This window comes from Felis catus, chromosome F2 (assembly GCF_018350175.1).
Source record: "Felis catus isolate Fca126 chromosome F2, F.catus_Fca126_mat1.0, whole genome shotgun sequence".
NCBI lineage: Eukaryota > Metazoa > Chordata > Mammalia > Carnivora > Felidae > Felis > Felis catus.
Genome location: NC_058385.1, coordinates 66,993,848 through 67,015,000, shown reverse-complemented (window position 1 = coordinate 67,015,000; position 21,153 = coordinate 66,993,848). Strand labels below are relative to the sequence as shown.

General features: G+C 44.1%; 1 protein-coding gene across 3 annotated transcripts in view; it reads right to left on the bottom strand.

The window, feature by feature from the left end:
• FER1L6 (fer-1 like family member 6) overlaps positions 1–21,153 on the bottom strand; it is a 156,156-nt gene that overhangs the window by 90,808 nt on the left and 44,195 nt on the right. For all 3 annotated transcript variants that reach the window (XM_045049833.1, XM_045049834.1, XM_045049835.1), the window contains exons 6-13: positions 17,567–17,629; positions 13,976–14,054; positions 12,314–12,470; positions 11,535–11,721; positions 9,677–9,869; positions 7,809–8,161; positions 4,194–4,302; positions 3,255–3,438 (exon numbers count right to left, since the gene is read on the bottom strand). In XM_045049833.1, the coding sequence (XP_044905768.1) occupies positions 3,255–3,438; positions 4,194–4,302; positions 7,809–8,161; positions 9,677–9,869; positions 11,535–11,721; positions 12,314–12,470; positions 13,976–14,054; positions 17,567–17,629 (1,325 nt within the window). The remainder of the gene's footprint in view (positions 1–3,254; positions 3,439–4,193; positions 4,303–7,808; positions 8,162–9,676; positions 9,870–11,534; positions 11,722–12,313; positions 12,471–13,975; positions 14,055–17,566; positions 17,630–21,153) is intronic.

Below are 21,153 nucleotides of genomic sequence, written 5' to 3'. Positions count from 1 at the left end.
GCTTTCATCTCCTTTAAAATTACTGCACCAAGAATCCTACGAAATACATTCTCACCCAGATTCTGTCCTTTGTTCCAAGGTTTCTGTGGTTCAGATTATTTTGTGCTAATGATGTTCAGGGCCTTCTCCTCTTTGATTCCCAGAGTCCTCCTAGCCTTACTGGGTCTGGGACTGCGATGCTGTGGTCTCTGGCAAACAGTACAGATGGAGCACAGCAGATGGGAGGGCACCATGAGGGCACCGTGCTGCCAGTGGAAAGAGAAGGCTGCCAGTTTGAATGGCTGCTCTGACACCAGACCAGGCTTGTGACTTTGGGCAAGGGTAGCCCCAGAGCCCTGAGAAGGAGATGGTGAACTGCCATGGGATGTCCTGTGCTCTCGTCTCATTCCTGAACTCCAGCCTAATACATAAATTGTAGGTGAATGCATGTGCTTTCTAAAACTGGAAAGCCCAGACCAAGCACAAGGAGTTTAATTTATTTTAATGAAGGCAACACACAAATCAATTGCGTGACCGTGTGCATGTGCAAGCATGTGTGTGTGCACGCACATATGGGTGTGGTGTAGACACAGGGTCTTTCAATTTAGCTACTGCCACCCTGGTTTGCCACTAGGTAGGCAGAGCCTCAATATAGTGACTGAGGAATATTTCTGAGAGACAGAAAGCCCAGGAAACATCAGCATGATTCATTTGGGTCTCCTTGATCCCGCTGGCCAGCACTAATATAAAGTCCATCCAAGGGTGCCTTGAGACTTCTCATCTCCTCCCAAACCATTCTCACATTAGATCTCCTGACATTCTCACCCATAGTCACCAATGGTCTAGTTCAACGAGGTGGGGAGGTTTTTACTGCCTGGTTCCAGTGAAAGGATGCAGAGTGCCTCTGAGTATTTCAGAAACGTTTCCCTGAGTTGCAGATCCAGTTATAGGACCCACTCATTGATCTCCTCAGTTCTGAGAATAGACAGAGAAGCCATCAAAGTCCATCCCAAGTTTGGGATCCTTGTTGGTGTGTGGAAAGGAGGGTTTACAACTAACTATGCCTGCCAGAGAGCAAAAAAACATCCCAAAGAAGGTGGTCCATGGGAGGGACAGGATTTAGAAAATACAGGGCACACTTAAAAATGAGGGGATGAATAATTAAGATTATTTTTACTTTTGTCCCAAATAGTCTCTTTTCACTGCTTAAACCCCTTCTCACCTTTTAGGATGTCACCTTTGCTGTGCCCTTTTTCAACTCCTCACCTCCTCCCCAGGGAAAGTAAGTTACCTGCCTCCTCTCTCTGCCTCCATAGTACCTTGTAGCAAACCCAGGTATAGTAATTGCTTAACTCATTCCAAAACATTTATGAAGATTTACTGTGTTCCAGGCTTTAGAAAGGAGCAGATACACAGGTAAATAAGACACGGTCCCTGCCCTCAGAGTGTCCACAGTCTAATAGGGAGACAGACAAGTAAAAACGTCTTAATGCAATGTGATTGGTGCTTGGTGGAGGGGAGTCTAGAAATCCAAATCAGACTTGGGATTCAGGGAAGGGAATGTGGGCTTCGCCTTGAAGGGTAACAGGAGCCAACAGTTCTGAGGAGAGGCCTTATTGCCTGGCAGCGGGAAGACCATCCTCACAGGCCCAGAAGCAGCAAACAGCAGGACACATGTGGAGAACCATCAGAGACATAGTGTGGCCGGAGGAAAGGCGGAGTTTGGGGCGTGACTGGAGACGGTGGTAGAGAAGTAGATGGGGATTGAGGCAACAAGCTGTGGCCTCTGAAAATAACCCTGAAAGCCACAGGCAGCCGATGAATGATGTCAGTTCAGGGAGTAACTGGCTCTGACAGAGTCTGGTGAATTTCTTAAAGATCCAAGCCAGGTTGGAGATTTATAGGATAATCCGGGTCAAAGATGCCAATGGCCAAAATTAAAGAGATGACAATCGATACGAGAAATCCTTGAGAGCCAAACTTTACCAGACTTCATTGCTGACTAGATGCGGGAAGGAAGGGGAAGAGGACAGCTGATAACTCTCTGATTGGTGGTTCAGAGGACTCAGAGAGCGGGACGACCAGTCCATGAGATGGGAAAGACAGGAAGAGCAGCCAAGTTGTCTGTGAAGGCCATGAGCCTGGTGAACAACTTTGGGACACCCAAGTGGAGGGTGTCTGGATCTGCTGCTCAGGGAAGAGGGCCGTCTGGGGAAACGTGGAGTCCTTGTGATCCTGACAGTGCTCGGAAAGCCGTGTCTAGGTCGGGAAGAGCAGAGAGAGTGATGAGCGCCAGCAATGTTCCAATCTCCTCACGGGCAAAGGGGGGGTACTATGTTCTCTCAGGAGAACCCGATAAGATCCTAAAGCTCTCCCTCACGGCCCAAGGCTCAGAACGCAGAAGATTCTCGCTGTGTGTGACTTCCCCTTCCTCTCACAAATCACTTGGTTGGTGCTCGACACCACTTTCTTCCAACAGAATTCTAGAATTTTACTTCTCTTTGCATGCTGAAAGTTTATGTGGGTTAAAGATCAGTGAGTGTGCATGGAGATGCCCCAGCTGCTTTCTGAAATGGTCTTTTTTTTTTTTTTTGGTGGCTGACAGTTGTTTTTTGAGTTCTTCAGTCTGACTGTGGCAGAAACAAGATAAGAAATGATGTATCCAATAATCCCACTGAGTTGAGTTTACATAATAACACAGAGCTCATGGGGGCACCTGGATGACTCAGTCGGTTGAGCATCTGACTTCAGCTCAGGTCATGATCTCGCGATCTGTGAGTTCAAGCCCCGCGTCCGGCTCTGTGCTGACAGCTCGGAGCCTGGAGCCTGCTTCAGATTCTGTGTCTCCCTCTCTCTCTGACCCTCCCCTGTTCATGCTCTGTCTCTCTCTCTCTGTCAAAAATAAATATACATAATAGCACAGAGTTCAGATGAGTATAGTAACTGTTAACAGGATTTGGATTGAAATGTTAAATTCTGACCTTCCTACCTGGTTATGCTTCACAGTTATAGATATGACAATCATCATCATCGTCCTGCCCTTAGATGAATTACCTGGATGTGGCATTTGGAGAGTTGTCAACATGTCACGAAAGATTCAGTACAGTGACACTGACCATGTTGCCCTTGCCTGTGCCTTGCTCCCATAACTGAGATTTAAAAAAAATAATAATGATGTTTCTGATCTTAGGGAAGAACTGAATCAAACAGTCCCAGAAACAGGTCGGACTCCCACTGTCAGAACCCTGGATGCTCTGCCCTGCTGTGTCCCCTACCTGTTCCCTTCTGTCACAAGTGGCTTCTCTGGGTGAGTGGTGGAGACCATAGGGATGGCACCATTATGGGCTGCACCCCCTTCTCCTTCATGCAGCAATGGGAGGATGTCTTCTTGAGCTGATTCTGCTGACTTCTTCTTACTCCCATGATGGGACCCTCCATCAAGCAGGTTCCCAAAATTACCTATAGAGGCAGCAGCAAGGGGAGAGAGGCCAGGTATCAACAAGCAGAATCAGGCTACTTGGCCTAGGGGATCCACAGTCATATCCTTGCAGGGCAGAGAAGTAAGATCTCAGTATGAAGGTGGGAAGAATGACAGTCAGACCAAACAAATGAGATTGACAATGACGACGAGCCATCACCTTCATCCATCTTATGTTCTCTTTTGCAAAAACTACTCAAGTCACAAGTTACCTGGATTCCATCTCCACTTTCTTCTGCTCCTGTAAAGGAGATGCTCCCAATATGAATCAAGCCATTCTCTCATAGAATGCTCTTTCCTGGAAAGCTTTTCCCAGATGTGCATCAATCCAGGAAGATCTTTGAGAGTTACAATAAAAGCAACTACAATACGCACAGGACTTGGCATGTATTAACTCACTATACTCTTGCAATAGCTCTATGAGGAATTATTATTCCCATTTTATAGATGAAGAAACTGAGACTCAGAGAAATTAAGTGAGCCTAGGCGTAATGGAACCAAGATTAGTAATCCAAGTCTGTCTGAATCCAAACTATACTCTTAGTCCTTTTATTAAAGTATGAAAATAAATCTATCCCTTACATATTGACGCTAAATGAAGAATTATTCATTTCTTTCTGAGATGCAAACTTCCACCAGAATTCTATCATCTCCATGTAAGACACTAGCTCATTTATTCAAGAAATAGGTATAAAGTCAATGCCATGTGCCAAGCACTGCATGTATTTGTACTTACCAATAGAAACTTCAAAGCTAATGGGTTTATCTCCAATCCTCCGGTCAATCATGGTAGCTTCAAAAAATGCTCCAAAGAGTAAAAATTCCTCATATTTTTCTGGTATAATCTATAGAAAGAAAAAAATATTATACAGGCCTGGATCTATTTTTTTTTTATTACCAGTAAGCTGAATTAGTGATGTTAACTGGTCCAGGGTGATTTGTAGGCATTTCAGGCATTTTCTTAATGTCAATGTTAGCCTGAAATGGCACATCATTTCCCTACTAATCAGACAGGCAGGAACCAGGACCTACAAATCACACATCCAAATCCAGCCATTTATCTACAACGATGTAATCTCAGCCTTCTGAGCTCCTACCTTGTGATTAAAATCTTTTTTTTTTTTTATTTTAAAGGCAAAGGTTGGTATGTGCATCTTTCTGTGGTGCTATTGTTAAAACACAGGTCTGAAATCACCTTCAGGCGAACAGCCGTTTAGAAAACAGAGTCACAGGATCAGACCTTCACATTGGAGCATCTTTTTATGGATTATACAGGATGACAACATACATTATGTTTTTTCCTCTTCAGAACCTCGAGAGGTCAAAATCTGGATCATTCCCATTTTATAGGTAAGGAAACTGAGGAAACTAAACTTAAGGTTAGGTTTAGTGACTTTCCCAAGTATTCCGATCACAGACCCAGTGCGCTTGGGGCTCCGACATGTGCTAACCCAACGCCTTGGTGCTGCTCAAAGACAGACCTTACTCCCCAAACAACACAAGCCCAAACGAAAGAGACGGGAGGGCTAGGTACTCGCGCGAGCATCAGCCAATCCAGTGCATCCAGGACGAGCTATCAGCACTGCAATTCCTGGCATGAGGGTGCTCAGTCCCGGGATCACAGCTGCTTTTCCACTGAAAAGGGCTTTAGAGTTCATCTGATCCAACTGCCTTCTATCCAAATAAACTAAAGCTCAGAGAGACTAAGGGGCTTCCCCAGGTCACACAGCAAGTTAAAGCCAGCCAAGATTTGAGGTCTGGTCTCCACCAAGACTGCCCTCAAGGAGCCTACATTGTGGAAGAGAGGACCATGACAGGTCACAAGACAGGAGCCATGCCAAGGTAACCACACGGTCTGGAGAGGACCCCTGTTGATGTGGAACAAGTTGATGGTTCAGGGAGCAGATGTAGCTAAGACACAGCATCACGTTTCTGAGCAAAGAGGCTGAATGTAGTGCTGTACAGTCTGGGCTTCCTGGTTTCGCAGCTGGATTTGTTACATTCCATGGAAAACCAATAAGGTTCGTCCAAGGAAAAGAAGCAGTTGTGGCTTTAGAGCTGAAGAGCCCCATTCAGTCAAGAGCCCTGAACCCTGTCCCACAGAGAGCCAACAGGTCTCAAAGGGTGATCCTTCCTTCACACAGGAGCCTCCTTGCTGTTGGGCTTAGGAGGAAATGTTTCTACTGACCAGAAAATGTTGGACAGGGTGGGGGCCCCATGTTGGATCTTAGTCACAAAGCACACACCCCTCCCACCTGCTGCCATTGTATCCACTGGTTATAATAGAGCCACATATCTCACCTTCCTGGGGCCAAGTTTACCCTCTGGGAGGAGGTTAAAAAGAATTTGGAGACCCGGTGGGAACGTAAGCCATGTAGACTGGAAAAGGGATGGCAGCCTCCTTAGCCAGATAAACCCTTCTTCAAATCCCAACCCTGCTACTTCCTTCCTAGCTGGTTGACTTCAGGCAAGTCATGTCCACTGCCTGGGTGTCATTTTCCCTGTCCGTGAAACCAACTTTGTCATAGGACCTACAGAGGCAGAAATGAGACCATCCACATGGAGCACCTTGTATAAAGCCTATACACGCAAACGTCACAAAAAATGGTACTCATGGTACATCGACAGACAGAATTCATCTCTTAATCCAAGAATTAATCTCTTAATCCATCTCTTAGTCTAACTCAAACGGTCCTTTCTTTTGGAAGCATACCTTGATTCCTGAGCTGGAAAAAATGATGACGGTCATGTTTACTGAGCTCTTAATACGTGTCAAATGTGGTATTAAGACTTTTACCTACTATCTCATATAATTCTCATAACCACCCTAAGAGGGAGATGCTTTTATTCTACTTGCGTAAATAGGAGGACAATGCAGTCTGAAAGGTTAAAATACCTGCTCAAAGTTACCAAATATGCCTAATATTTATTGAGCACTTACTACGTGCCAGGCTGTGTTCTTAGAACTTTGCATATGTTAAATCATTAAATGCTCACTGAGCCTATGAAGTAGAGGTTATTATCGGAAATAAGCAGAAGGAGCTCAAGTCACTTGCCCGAAGATTCAGAGGCAATGTTTCTCCAGAGGCTGCGCCACTCGGCCACATCTAAAATCCCGCTGTCTTGCTTGGGAACCCAGCATTTTAATTATTATACTTCACTCACTCCAGGAAATAACAGCACTTTACCTGTAGCTCATTATTGCACATATCACTTTTTATTTCCTGTACGTTTATTTTGTATATCTTACCTCCCCTTCTGTATCATAATTTCCATGGAGTCGGACTCTACATGTATTCCTACCAATATTGAGGATGACGTTTAAACAAGAAGCTACTCAGTACGTGTTTACACAATTTAAAAAAAGGAGCACATCATCTGTTAGATTAGCTATGCTCTGTGAAAGCTTGGCATAGGGAGATAAGCTTTGATGATAGTGATGAGGATACGTTGGAAAAACCAGAATCATGGGATCTCATTTGTCCAGGTATGCAATGAGAGCGTGGCTGCAGCAAGGGAGAGAAGAGCTCAGGACCCTGGTGAACTAAACAAGAAGATGATATAAGAAGGTGACCTCACCATGTTGGTAAGGTGAGCACTGGGCTCACCCCATCACCTGTCTTCCCCACCCAAAGTGAGTGTCTGGTTGACCTGAGAGATACACCCCCAGAGGTAGATCATCCAAGTTGAGAGCTGGAATCTACTCACTTCTGCTACTAACAAAACACAAGTTCCTTCATTTGCTTAACCAAAAATTACTCTTACTAATCTAAACAGTTGAGGGGATATTCATAGTTAGTATTCATCTTGGTGACCCAGATCTCTTTCGCATCATACAGAAGCAGGCTGGAAAAAATGCTAACATGCTTAATATTGAGTAATACACAGAAATAAGCATTCCTTTGAATTGTGATTCCTGCCCACCACCCCCCCCCCCCCCGCCCAGGCTTGGGCAGGGCAATAGGTTTCTCAAGTTCTTGTATCCCAACTTGTCACCCACTCTTCCTCTTCTTCATTCCCTGTCCCACAATGCCTCACAACCAGAGCATATGCTATTCTAACAAACGAAACAAAATGAGGTCATGTGTGGAGCTCAGTCCATCCCCCCACCACCTACTTCCACCAGGTCTCCTAGAACACTTTTATTTCCCTTTCGTTTGGTTCCCATTGGAATCTGTGTGTTGGGGGGACACTGGAGGAACTTATCACGAGCAGATGACTGGGACGTATCAGGAAGAGGCAGCGGATTGCAGAAGGAGACCTGCACATGCCTTTGGGAGCCCATGGGAACAGTTGGCCGGTGATGCTTCCACTCTGGGCTCCACCTCACAAGGGCAGTGCTCAGACCTACCTCAGGGGGTGCATCGAAAGTTTCCACCTCGACCTCTGTTGAGTTGGTCTTGTCTGAAGCCTGCTGGGATTTTCCACCATCGGTCTTATCATCCTTGTCTTTACTGGAGCCTTTGGAAGACTTGGAGTCTTTGTCCTTAGAAGACGACTTGAGCTCCTTGAATGCCTTGGAAAACTTAGATTCCTGTGCCCCTCCTGAGAGGATCTCCACAGCAATTTCCACCAAGATTCTGCCCCTGAACGACACACCTTCTCCAAAGCCTTCATTCAGTTCCTGGTAGTCATCCATCAGACTGTGGTTCCTGGGTGAGCCATACAGGTTAATCCAGGCAGGTCCAAAGGTCGGTAGAAAGCCTACAAAAACCAAGCTTTAGTTGCCCGGTAAAGCAAGTTGATTATTTCTTGCTTTATGAACATTGTGCATGCCTGTGTAGAATGTAAAATATACAGAAAAGACAAGAGAAAATATTTATAGAATATCCCATCCCCCAAAGAGCCACAATTGCCATTTTGCTATATTTGCTGTATTTCTTTCTAGTCCTTGCATGCACATGTTTAAACGTGTTCACAGCTGTAATGATACTATGAATGCCCACATGCATCGCTGTCGGTTCATTCACTCATCTAATATTTATTGACTCCTAACATGTGCCGGGCACACTGTGTGGGTGCTAAACACAGAGCCCAGCGGAGAACAGAGCAGAAAGGAGTATTAAACGGTAAATATCTGTAAGTGCTAAGAAAGAGATTTACCTTGCGTTTCAAGAACAAATAAAACAGGCTGATGAGGCATGGAGAGGAATCAGGCAGAGAGAGAGAGATTTTATCCCAAAGGAGGGTCAATTTTAAGAAGCAGAGATATTGTGTTAAAAGGGATAAAAAGATTTTATGGCCCCTGATGTCTAATTTTGAAAACACTTTTATACCTGTCTTTGAATACCATCAAGATGTTTCTGGAAAGTTGGAGTAAAACATGTTAACGTCGAGTTGAGAAATTCTGAAGGTGGGCGGGGTGTGTGTTCTGCATAAAACAATCCCGTGGCAAACCCTTCCAGGATATGGAGACTTAAACAATGGGTATTTATTGAGGCTCTTCTATGGTGTCACATTGTGACTGGCAAAAAAAAAACACCATGTAAACCTTGTCTTCTGCTTAAGCTAAGCCTTCCGTATATACGTGCATATATACACATACACAGACATATACGTGCATAAGTATATTTATCAATTAATACAGATATGTAATGCAGAGAAAGATTGCCTTGGGATTATAAGTATGGAGGGGTTTGGGGAGATATTTAGAAAGTTATCACCGGCTCATTTAGGTTTTGCAAATAAAGAGTAGAAGTCCTTTCTCCTGACTGATGGATTAGCTGGGACTCTCTATTCCCTCCCTGGCTTTCTCAATGCACAGTCAGCAGCACCTTCCTGCAATACTCCTGACCATGCGCTCCTATCACTGAGCTGGGGGCACAGTATTTTGGGACCATTTAAACACGTTAAAACCATTCTTAGCTTGTGAGCCACACAAAGATATTTGGCAGGCTGGATGTGGCCCATGGACCATAGCCTGTCAACATCTGATCTAATCTAAACCCTTCATTTTTCATTTAAGATACCTAAGGCCCAAAGAGAGGGAGTGACTCCTCAAGGCCACACAGCAATGTTCGTGGAAGACCTGGGACCAGGACCAAGCCTCCTGGCTCCCACAGCCCAGCTCGACCTACTGCCCTAAACCCACACCACAAACCACACAGAGCTTACAAGTGCCTACCACGCTCCCTGCTCCAATCCTCTTGTTTTAAGGACGAGGGCTTCAAACCAATTATTTTGTGGCCTCATTTCCAAGTCAGACAGATGAGGCTTTACCTCTATCTCCGTCCTGTTCACTGGAGATTTTCTTCAGGTCGATGAAATGGGTGGCCAGTGCGACATCATTCATGCTGCCTTCATCCCACACCTGGAGTTTTACCCTCCGACACAAAGGAGGGAACATTTCCTTGAAGACCACCTGTTCGTGCCACACAGGATCAGCACAGTTCTTCTGCACTGTAGTTCGCCCCTAAAAACAAAGCGAGCAGGACGTGAGCTGTTGAAGGAAATGAAAGATGTCACTGACCTGACCTGACTTCAAGCCAACTGGCAAACCAAGTTGCCAGACATAATGAAACTGCTTCCACCCGATACCCATGGAAATATGTTGTACCCAGGAACATTATAGTAGCCTCCCCTTACCCACAGGGGAATGGATTCCAAGACACCGGTGGATGCCTGAACCCACAGACAGAACCTGAGATGCACTCTTTTTCCTTTATGTACATACCTATGATAAAGTTTAATTTATAAATAAGGCACGGTAAGGGATTACCAACAATAACTGGTAATAAAATAGAACAATTAAAACAATATACCCTAATAAAAGTTTAACATAGATCTTAGCAACTTCAGCATACGATTTCTTTCCTTTTAGTATTAAGTCAAGAACTTTCAACTTTCGCTTAAACACTTTATAGCTTCTCTTTGGTGTATCCGAATTGCCAGGATCACTGTTCCTGCATCCAAGGGCCATTATTAAGTAATATAAGGCTATTTGACCTCAAGTACTGCCATAACACCACAGTGGACCTGATAACGTGGCCAGCTACTAAGTGACCAACAATAGACAGTGTGGATACACCGGACAAAGGGATGATTCACATCTGGGTAGGATGGGGCAGGATAGCGTGAAATTTCAACACGCTATTTGGAATACTGTGCAATTTAAAACTCATTGATCATTTATTTCTGGAATTTTCCATTTAATAATTTCAGGCCATGGTAGACCATGGGTAACTGAAACCACAGAAAGCAAAACCACAGATAAGGGAGGAATACTGTGCTGACATCCTACCCCGCACCAGACACCATGCCAGGCATCAGGGACAAAGGGAGTAATGGTGGGTCCTGGCCTCTGGGAAGTCCTTGTAATCACAAGATTACAAGATCAAGCCAACGTGCATGTTATGAACATAACTTGTTCCCTGCATCTCTAGGAATGCAGCAGATATAGTTAGATCCTGAGTTTGTGTCTTATAAAAAGGCTTTTATAAGGGCTTTGTGCACTTCCCCCATCTGGACCTCAGTTTCCTCGTCATAAAAATGGAGGCGACGTTCTATAGGACTGTCAAGGGGTTCAGGTAAAAAATACTCCAGTGTTCACCCTGCCAAGAGGAGGGTTAGGGTAGCATATATTGTAAGGATAGAGACACCATATGTGCCAGCTGAAGCTTCAACGTCCAGCCAACAAGGATTAAGCTGTGACCATGTGCTTAGGCCCTGGTACTTCCAATGGCTCTTGAGTAGGGAACAACAGAGAACAGAGATGTCCAGGCTTACAGAGGACGAGGACTACTCGGGAAGCCCGGGGGGCAGGTTGGGAGGCAGATGGCAATGCTACAGAGCCTGGGTAACAGCTCGAAGAAGTAGCCAGAGGTGAGGAAGGAGGTCTGTCTGCCTAGGCCCTAAACCATAATACCCCATAGTTCCTCTCTATGATCTCAAATAGAGAGTAAGTGGGTCACCCTCCCACTTACCTGCCACATGATTCAATGCCTTTTGTGACAAGCTTTCTCTCGCAGGGCACTTCCTAATTTTTATTTTAACTTAATTTCATTTGACTAGAAATGTCCTGGGGAAAGAGTGGAGCTCTGGCCTGGGTTTGCCGTTGTTGGTGACGATGTTTCCTTACCATCTGCCCAGCAAAGGAGACCTCCACGAAGGGGTCCACAAGGTCCTTATTGTCACCCACAAATGCTTTGGTGACGTTCGCCATGATGCTGGAGTTCATTTTAGGCAACCCCTCTGCTTTGTAGAGTCTCACATAGAATCTGGCCCAGGGTCTCTCTGATGGAAACCCTTGAGGGATCAAGAGGTTCCTTGAGGGGGAACAAAAACAAAAAATAAAAAGCTCTCTCACTTGAAAGAACAGAAAAAGTGGAAGCAATCTGGATGTAGAAAGAAGGATCCTGATATAGGAGAAAATACTGAAAAGATCAGGATTCGTCGCTAAAATGAGTTTTCTTTGTGGTGTAAGTGTCAGCAAAGGATATGAAAACAGTGAATGCAAACTCATTCCAGTCCTCGAATTATAGAGTAAACACCATCTTCCACACCGCACCTTAAAAGAAGTGCATTAAGTCTTCCCATTTCATAAACCAGTGGTTGAAAGTATAATTCCTTCAAAGAAAAATCAACCAAATCCAGATAAATAGGATAAACTCAAGAACAGTTTATCTCTATGGGGAGACAGGCTGTCCTTGTCCTAGAAGCTGATCTCCCAAAGGCTAGTGACACTGCTGATAAGACACATCTTGGTGCCTCTGAGAGAGTAGAATCCCAGGTGGACAAGGCACGAATTTGGCAATTCTCATGTACCCACCAGGAAAGGGAGGGAGGGAGGGGAAAGACAGATCAACTTCGGGCATATCATTCATTTGTCTTGAGTGGCCCTGGATGGACCCGCCTCACTTTTCTATTTGCTCCTCGGCATCGGAGGTTTTGGGGTTGGTCTTTAAGATGTCGCCTCTCCCAGTCACGCTGATGTCACACTTCAGGTACCCCTTCATGCCCGTCCTGATGTCGCCAGGGTCTGTGAGCAGGGCCCACTTGTCACAGAACTGATGACCTGTAAAAGCGTCCTGACAGCTCAGATACCCTGCACGGCCGGACCCAGCAGGTGCAGCCAGTTCCATCCCACACGCAAGGCCTCCCAAGCTCTGTTCCCTGGAGGGGGCAGCTCATCAGGGTATTCCCCAGCCTCGTGCTGCCTCCTTCCGCTCCTCCCCTCCTTCCTTCCTCTCCTTTTGTTCCCACCTTCTTCTCTGTCTTTCTCTCCAACCTGCCACAGGTATTTGGAAAGCCTCCAACCCAGTGCTAATTGCCTGGACAGGTTCCTAGCTTTGACAGGCTATGAACGGCTATGACAGGACATGAATGGAGTAGAGAAGTCAGTACTATTTCACAGGCTGTAAATGTGACTCATGGATCTTTTTGTTTGGCCTACACTGTCAATCCAAACTTTAAAATCTCTTACAAAATCTAGACTTCTGGCTTATCTGAAAAAAACCGTTAGATCTGCCAATACAGAATGCACATTTCCACATGTCAGCAGGTGGTAAAGAAGCTGAGTAGCCACTGTGGGTTGTGAGCCCTCCTGTTCCTCACAGCCTGAAGCACCCCTTAACATATTAACCCACTGCTCTCCCAAGGCCTGGCCCCCTGGCCTCATGTCAGTTGCAACTACTTTTGAAGAGAAGGGGCCTTGTAAGAAAAGATCTGTATTTGTTGATGGCCCAGTTACTTATCCACTCCCGACCTTGGACAAATTACCTGCCTTCTCTGAGTTTTACTTTCTATAAATCAGGGATAAGGATTATCATAGCAAATCCTTATATGGCATGCAACAACCCCAGAAAGGAGGCACTATTTTTATCTTCATTTTCTCAGTTGAGAAAACTGAGGTGCAGAGAAGTCAAGTCATTTGCCCAAGGTTGCACAACCAGAAACAGCAGGGTGGAATTTGAAGCCAAGCCATCTGGCTCCATAGGGGTGCCAACGTGGCTCAGTCATTTAAGTGTCCGACTTTGGCTCAGATCATGATCTCGCAGTTCGTGGGTTTGAGCCCCGCATCAGGCTCTGTGCTGACAGCTCAGAGCCTGAAGCCTGCTTCAGATTCTGTGTCTCCCTCTCTTTCTCTCTCTCTGTCCCTCCCCTGCTCACGCTCCTTCTCTGTCTCCCAAAAATGAATAAACGTTAAAAAAAAAAGTTGAAGCTATGCCATCTGGCTCCGGAGTCCAAATGTGAAACTCCTGTGTGTCACCTTTCCTGTGTCTGCCGCACAGCAGTAAATGAGATCGAATTTGTTGGCGGGAGAACTCAGAAATATGGACATAAAAGACAATTTTGCAATTAGACTGTGAACTTTGAGGAAAAGGGCCAGGTGTTGCTCCGATTGTGTAATAGGCGTTGATACTGTTGAATGAATGGGTCAGTGTCATACTGTTCAATGAATGGGTCAGTGTCATACTGTTGAATGAATGGGTCAGTGGATGGGCAAATGAATGAGTTGACCTCCAGGTGTGGTAAACTGGAGATGAGTAAGGGAGAGATGGGGAAGCAACGCTTTCTTACCAGGTTGGTTGTACACAGTCCCCAGGTCTACTTTGAAGGAACCGATCAGTATGCTTCCTATCAGCTTGTGGTGAAAGACCTGAGGAGAGATGGAGCAGTGAGTCCGGCCGCACTAGATTTCTCTTTGAGGATAAATCTGTGAAATGGGTTCGTGATACCTCAGCGAGGATTCTAGACCTTGACGCTTGTCTGGCCTTCACTCATCTGGAGCACAATGACATTTGGTCATCAAGTGAAAAGGGCAGCCAGAAGTTATCTCACCTGTACCTGTTCCTCCTGGTAGGTTTTCAGCTAGCAAAGGTCATCTAACAAATCTCACTGTCTTGGAAAGTATTTTTTAAGCCAAAGTAAGCTCTAATACAACCCATCTCTGCCTATTGAAACTCTACCCATCCTTCAATGTCTAGAGCAAATATTACCTCCTCCAAGCAGCCCTCCCTGATCCCCCTCAGCTGAAAGTCCTCTTTCTCCCCTAAACTTCCATAACACTCTGCTCACAGCTTGCTCGGAGAACTCATCACATATTGCTTTGAGAAGTACAATCGTGAGAACAAGGGAAGTGGTCATCCTGAATATTTTATCTGATCAGAAGTCAGCAGGGTACCTGGCTGGTTACAGCAACACACTGTAATGCGGTGCTATCAAGATGCAGAAGTTCTAAAGGAAAGCAGCAGAGCTGGTACCGGGTCCAGGAGGCACACTGAATGGGAAACTACTGAAGAAGCAGGAGCAATTGAACCTTCAACTCAGAAAAGAGAAAACTGGGGGTGTGGAGAAGGGGTAATGGTAACTTAAATGTTTTCCAATCTTGGAAATCCTGCCATCTATAATAGGGAGTAAGTTCCCCATGTGGTTTCCAAGTCACAGAAGGAGAGACTCAGCTCACTATAAGGACGGCTTCTATAACAGAACTTTCTGGCAATGAATAGGTTTTTCTGGAGATAGTGACCTCCCATCACTGGCTATAACCACGCGGTGCACCAAAACCCCATGTCATGGAGGTGGTGAGAGGGACTCCTACTAGTTAGACTAGATGGCCTCTGGGCTTCCTTCTATGACATTCTGAGTTCCTTAAATCAAAGACAGTTTCCTACTTTCTCCTACCCACCACATGCATGGCCTTGTTCATCATACGTGTTCAATAAACATTCGGTGAATTAATGAATGATTCACTGACTGAATGATGTATATGAATAAGAGACTTTTGTGGTTTCTAAGCTCCCCTTTGGCAGAGGCAATAAGAATAAATCAATTCAATGGACTTCAGGAAATGAAGAAATGATAGCCCTTCCCATCTCCCTTTCCACCCTTGCTCCCTTGCCCAAACTTTACAAGCGAGTTAAGAAAACTGAGGGGAAGCGAAGACAGCTTGGCTCTAGGGGAGGAGTTATTTAAGGCCACGCATACAAAGCTCACTCCAAACCTCCTATGCTTACAGTTGCTAATGTGGCTTCCCAAAGGCCCAAGCAAGAACACAAGCCTGACTCAGGCTCTCTTCTCAGGTCAAAGGCATCTGGGTCCCTGTGGGCTTGATGGGATGATGGGAAGCAAGAGCCTGTTTAAAGGGTCTTTAAATAACACAGGAGGCCTCTTCAAATCATCCATCCACCCAGGCTTAGGGCCAGGGAAGCCTGGTGTGGTCAAGCATTAGATTACCAGGACTTCAGGGAGTGGCACACACAGACTGCTGGGGCCTTGCATGCCAGGGGCCGCTTGTCAAGGGAAGATGGTCTTTAGCACCACCAAGGTCTGTCACAGCCTGGCCATCCCAATAGCCCCTGCTTACTGCACTCCCTCCTCCGTCCCCCGTGTCCAATGTTGTTGGGGCACATTGACTTTTAGTTCATGGACTAGCCAAAAACTTGTATTAAACACTCCCCTCCAAGGGAGTTTTCCCTGTAAAATCTTTGGTGTCTGTCCCTAAGGGTCATCCAGGGAGCCCAAAGTATTCTCTTCTTCCAAGCTAGAGGAACAAAGATAGGCAATACTAGCTTTGGTCCTCGGTCTAAAAATCCACTGTCTTACAGACAGTCATGACCCTTATCTATGCTACGGTATAAAAATCTAGCTAGTCACTGTTTGTCTGAAATGTAGACAGTTCCTTAGGACCCACCTACACTGCCCATCTCACAAACAGATGGTCGCCTGAGCTATGCAATGTAACAAAGTCTTAGGCCGTGCCCCAGGTCCTGAAATATCTTCTGCAACACTTGTCCTCATGCCTGAAATTCACATTAAGAATGTTTGGCTCTTGACAACTTTTCATTCTTCAAGAGTCACATTCTTCAAGTGCCCCTGAGAAAGAGAATATAATAATTCCACTATTACCTAAGACTTAATGCAGTATTTACATATGTTATACATATAATACTGTGCATATATATAATATCAAATATATGATGTGATATGAATAGAATAGAATAGAATAGAATAGAATAGAATAGAATAGAATAGAATAGAATATGTGGGTGACAAGGACAGGCAAGGAAGTCTCTGAGACAATTTTTGCCATCTTAAAATTCTGATTGGAGTTGGTGTCACTGTGCAGGAAAACATCTCCCCATTCTCCACGCTTCTTGCATTGTCACAAAGTACGGGGTCTGTCCTTTCAGACCCATTAGGAGGAGAGCACTAACCTTTGTCCCACCCACCCCGCCTCTCTCAGGGATGCATAACCATGCTACCCTCTTCTTGGGAGAAGTAGTGATTTCTCAGAGGGGGGAGATAGATGCAGTCTGTCACCCGCTGGTCTCTCTGTCTCTTCAGTGAGTGGCATGAGGTTGGCGTGAGTTCCGTCTGGCCCCCAAGCTCTCTCATTTGGGCGAGTACGGCTTCAGCACGGGCACCTTCCTTTCCCATTCATGCCCTCCGTGTGGTGGACCCCCTTCGTAAGGCATCGTTGGCTAGACCAAGAATCTTCTCTATCTCTGCTGTGTTTAGACATGATCTGTGGAGGCAGATCATTCTGCCTCAGGGCTTCACTCCGCAGGGCTGAGGAAGGGTCTATGCAGCAGACACGACCCCACATGAGCAGGTCCTAAAGTCTACTCTCAGGCAGCTATGAAGCCTAATGGCAACCACTTGCTCCAAATCACATTCTCTGATCCAGCATCACTGATATATGTGGTTCCTTCCTGATGCTTTTTCCTACTTCTCTATTTATTACCAACTACAAGTGGGGAGTGCTGTGATTAATTATCATTAGTGTGGATATCATCCCAGGAGAGAGACACTCACATTTCATTTCATAAAAAGAAAGAAATCAACTCAAAATGGCAATCGTAAAGATGGCCGTTGAAGCATGTATTTCACATTCCCACGTTAGTAAACTCCACAATTCAATTCATGATGGCTTGAGCGTAGCTTATAGCTTGTTTCCAGGAAGCACGGATTTCCTTGAAGAGGTTTTCCTTCCCAAATTCCTCCACACTAGTTATTTCATGTTCTATCCTGTTGGTTTTGAACTCACCAACCCACACTCACCCCTCCCAAACCTATTCACCCCTACACAGGCTGAGCTGTTCTAGAGAGTTCCCAATGCCTACAATCTTTTCCATCACCCCGCCCCTCCATCACCAATGATACACTTACTGAGATTTTGATGATCTTGTCAAAAAGATGCACTTGGGGTCCAATGAAGTCGAAGACAAAGTACTATAAAACATAAAATTCATTTTGACCATAAATTCCAGACTTGCATCTAAAAACCTTATTACTGGAGTAGTTGTAGATTTCTATCATTCTAACCAATTGCTGCATGGTCCTCAGTGGCATGAATATACCATCAGTTGATTGGTCATCTCCTATTTAAGGTCACCTAAATTCTTTTTAATTTGTTTTCAAATGCAAAAAAAAAATGCTCTTACCCCACACTTGCCCAGGATATAGGTGATTTTTCCTCTAAAATGGACATGAAAAGTGGAATTGTTGGGTTATAGCTTATGTGCATGTGAATTTCTAATAGATAGTGTGAAATTTCTTTCCAAAGGGGCCAAGCCATTTTATATTCTCACTGCCAGCATACAAAAATACCATTTCTCCAAAACCCTGCAAACCCTTTATATCATCAATTCTCTTAAATTTTTTGCCTATTAATAATGATGGATAAAAAATCATATCTCAATGTGGTTTTAATTTGGAGTGAACTTGATTAAAATCTAATTTCCTCAGGATTTTGCAGTTTCAAACATTGCTGTGATATTCCCAAGATTGACCAGGAAGAGTATGAAAAGAAATTATGGACAAGGAAGACTTCTAATTTTAAGAAAGTGTTTGAATTTTATTTTTTCTAATGTTTATTTATTTGAGAGAGAGGGAGAGAGCAGGAGAGGGGCAGAAAGAGAGGGAGACAGACATATCAGTGCAGAGCTCGACGCAGGGCTTGAACTCACGAACTGTGAGACCATGACCTAAGCCAAAATTGAGAGTCAGACGCTTAACCGACTGAGCCACCCAGGCGTCCCAAAAAAGTGCTTAATTTCAGAGTCGAAGAAATTAGACCAGTCTCTATATTCTACAGACAAAGGAAGACTGAAGCCCAAAGGATTTAAAAGACATGCCTAGGGGCGCCTGGGTGGCGCAGTCGGTTAAGCGTCCGACTTCAGCCAGGTCACGATCTCGCGGTCCGTGAGTTCGAGCCCCGCGTCGGGCTCTGGGCTGATGGCTCGGAGCCTGGAGCCTGTTTCCGACTCTGTGTCTCCCTCTCTCTCTGCCCCTCCCCCGTTCATGCTCTGTCTCTCTCTGTCCCAAAAATAAATAAACGTTTGAAAATAAATAAATAAATAAATAAATAAATAAATAAATAAATAAATAAAATAAAAGACATGCCTAGATTCAGACAGCTGGTTATTGATGGACCTGAGAGCTTGGCTTATTTCTCCAGAAGTTATCACACAAGGGGTTCAAGTACTAGATATTTCACTGTTTGAACTTTACTGAGCACCTCCCAAATGTGAAGTTGTATTCTCCTAAGATTTAGAACACTGGGATGGTGTCTCATTGTGGGTTGTGTCTTTTGGGGGACTAGTTGGGGTGAGGGAGGCAGGGCCAGAAAGTTGCTTTTTATATGTTTTTGAGCTTCGCTGTGGAGAAATAACACAAGGACCTTAGAGATGAACAGGAGAGTAGTAGGAATGGGAGAGCTCTCTGCTCACAGCCTGCTCTTACAGGGCAAAACAAAAAACCAAAATGTGGAAAATGAAAAATGCCATCACACGCCATAATAAGAGACCTTCAAAATGGCGGTCCTTAGATATCAATGACAGGTCACATTACATTCCATGTCTTCTGTTTAAGAAAATGGGGAAATACATATGACATTTCAGGAAGTTTTTCATATATATATATATATATATATATATATATATATATATATATCTCAAACTTTTAAAGAGTTTTATTGTTCAGAATTTCTTTTATGTGGAAAACCCAGATGAAATTTCTTATTTTGATGTATGAGATGCTGTGGGTTCCTTGGACCAATAAATTAGTTCCAATGTTTATTGCTTTCTGTTGCATTTCACATTTCAAACTCAATTGCCTCACACAGGTTCCCTAGACCTTTGAGCCACACACATTTTTATAGCTGGAAAATATTCCCTAGCCACTATTAACTGGTTCCTTCAACATCTGATGGCCTTTTGCTTGAAAATTAGAGGCAAAAGCTGTAACAAAGGTTTTTAGTTCAACTGTACCAAAAGTTTTTACTTCAACTTCTATATTTTTACTTGAGTGTCTACTGATTGCACTTGGTCCCAACTTAATGTAATTTAGATCCAGGACTTGTATGCATAAAGAAAATACTAATTACAGCATTTAACAAACCTGTAGAGCTTTGCAGTTTTAAAGCATTTTCATACACATTATTTCATGTCCCATCCATGCTAAAAGTTGTTCTGGAGTTGGGGGTAGAACAGGAAGGAAACAACTCATGGTAAAAGGCTTAGAGACAGGAGTGATGGATGACAAGGAAAGCAGTTAACAGCTCAAATCCGATTTGCCCATTTTCTGTTGATTTCATTACCAATGGTCTCCCTTTTCAATTACTATTCCCATTAGGGAAATAATTAAGAGTTCGCTGCATTTTTCTCGTAATTGGTGGTATCAAAGTGACTATGGGGAAATAGGCACTCTTGTGCACTGTTAGTTGGAGTATAAATTATTACCTCTTTGAGGGCATTTTGTGATATCAAAAATTTTTTTTTAACGTTTATTTTTGAGACAGAGAGAGACAGAGCATGAATAGGGGAGGGGCAGAGAGAGAGGGAGATACAGAATCTGAAACAGGCTCCAGGCTCTGAGCTGTCAGCACAGAGCCCGACACAGGGCTCGAACTCACAGACCATGAGATCATGACCTGAGCCGAAGTCGGACGCTTAACCGACTGAGCCACCCAGGTGCCCCTCAAAATTCTTAATACACATATTCTTTGCCCCAGTTATGCCATATTAATGTGAGTATAAGTAGTAGCCGAAAGATGAAAAAAATTAATATCCATCAATGAGAGATTGACTGGTTTGGAAAATTATGGTGTATCCATGCAATGGGAAACTACACCAATGAGGGGAAAATGAGACTGAACTATATGTCTTGATATTACCTCTAATATCATCTAAAATACATTGCTTTGTGAAAAGATCAAGGTCCAGGACAGTGTGGACAGAATGCTACCATTTGGTTATAATATTTATTTGTACTCGCATCCATGCCTGGGATATCTCTGGAAGGGTACACAAATGCCTGGTGAGGATGGCTGCCTCTAGGGCAAGAGGAAGGGGGTTAAGGGATAAAGATCAGAGGGATGCATATTCTTCACCATATATCATTTTATACTCTGTATATTTTACCACTTTTTTTACTGTGTAATCTTTTTATTAAAAAAAAATAATTCAGTGTGTAGAATACTTAGAAGCCTCCTGTCTCTCTTTGATGCTTTCCGCTCTTTGATGTCCACAATTTCTGCACTGCTTGGAAAAATATGACTATTTTACTTTCCGATGCAACATGTCTATTTCACAATTAATAATGAAAGTTCTAGGGTCTCTTTCATGAAAAAGAATGTTTATCTTCTTTACAACCAACACTCAATACATTTATTGAATATAAAACCAGACCTTATAGTGAATGAAGGTCATCATATAAGATATAAGAATAAATTTTAAAAAAAGAGACAAGAAAAT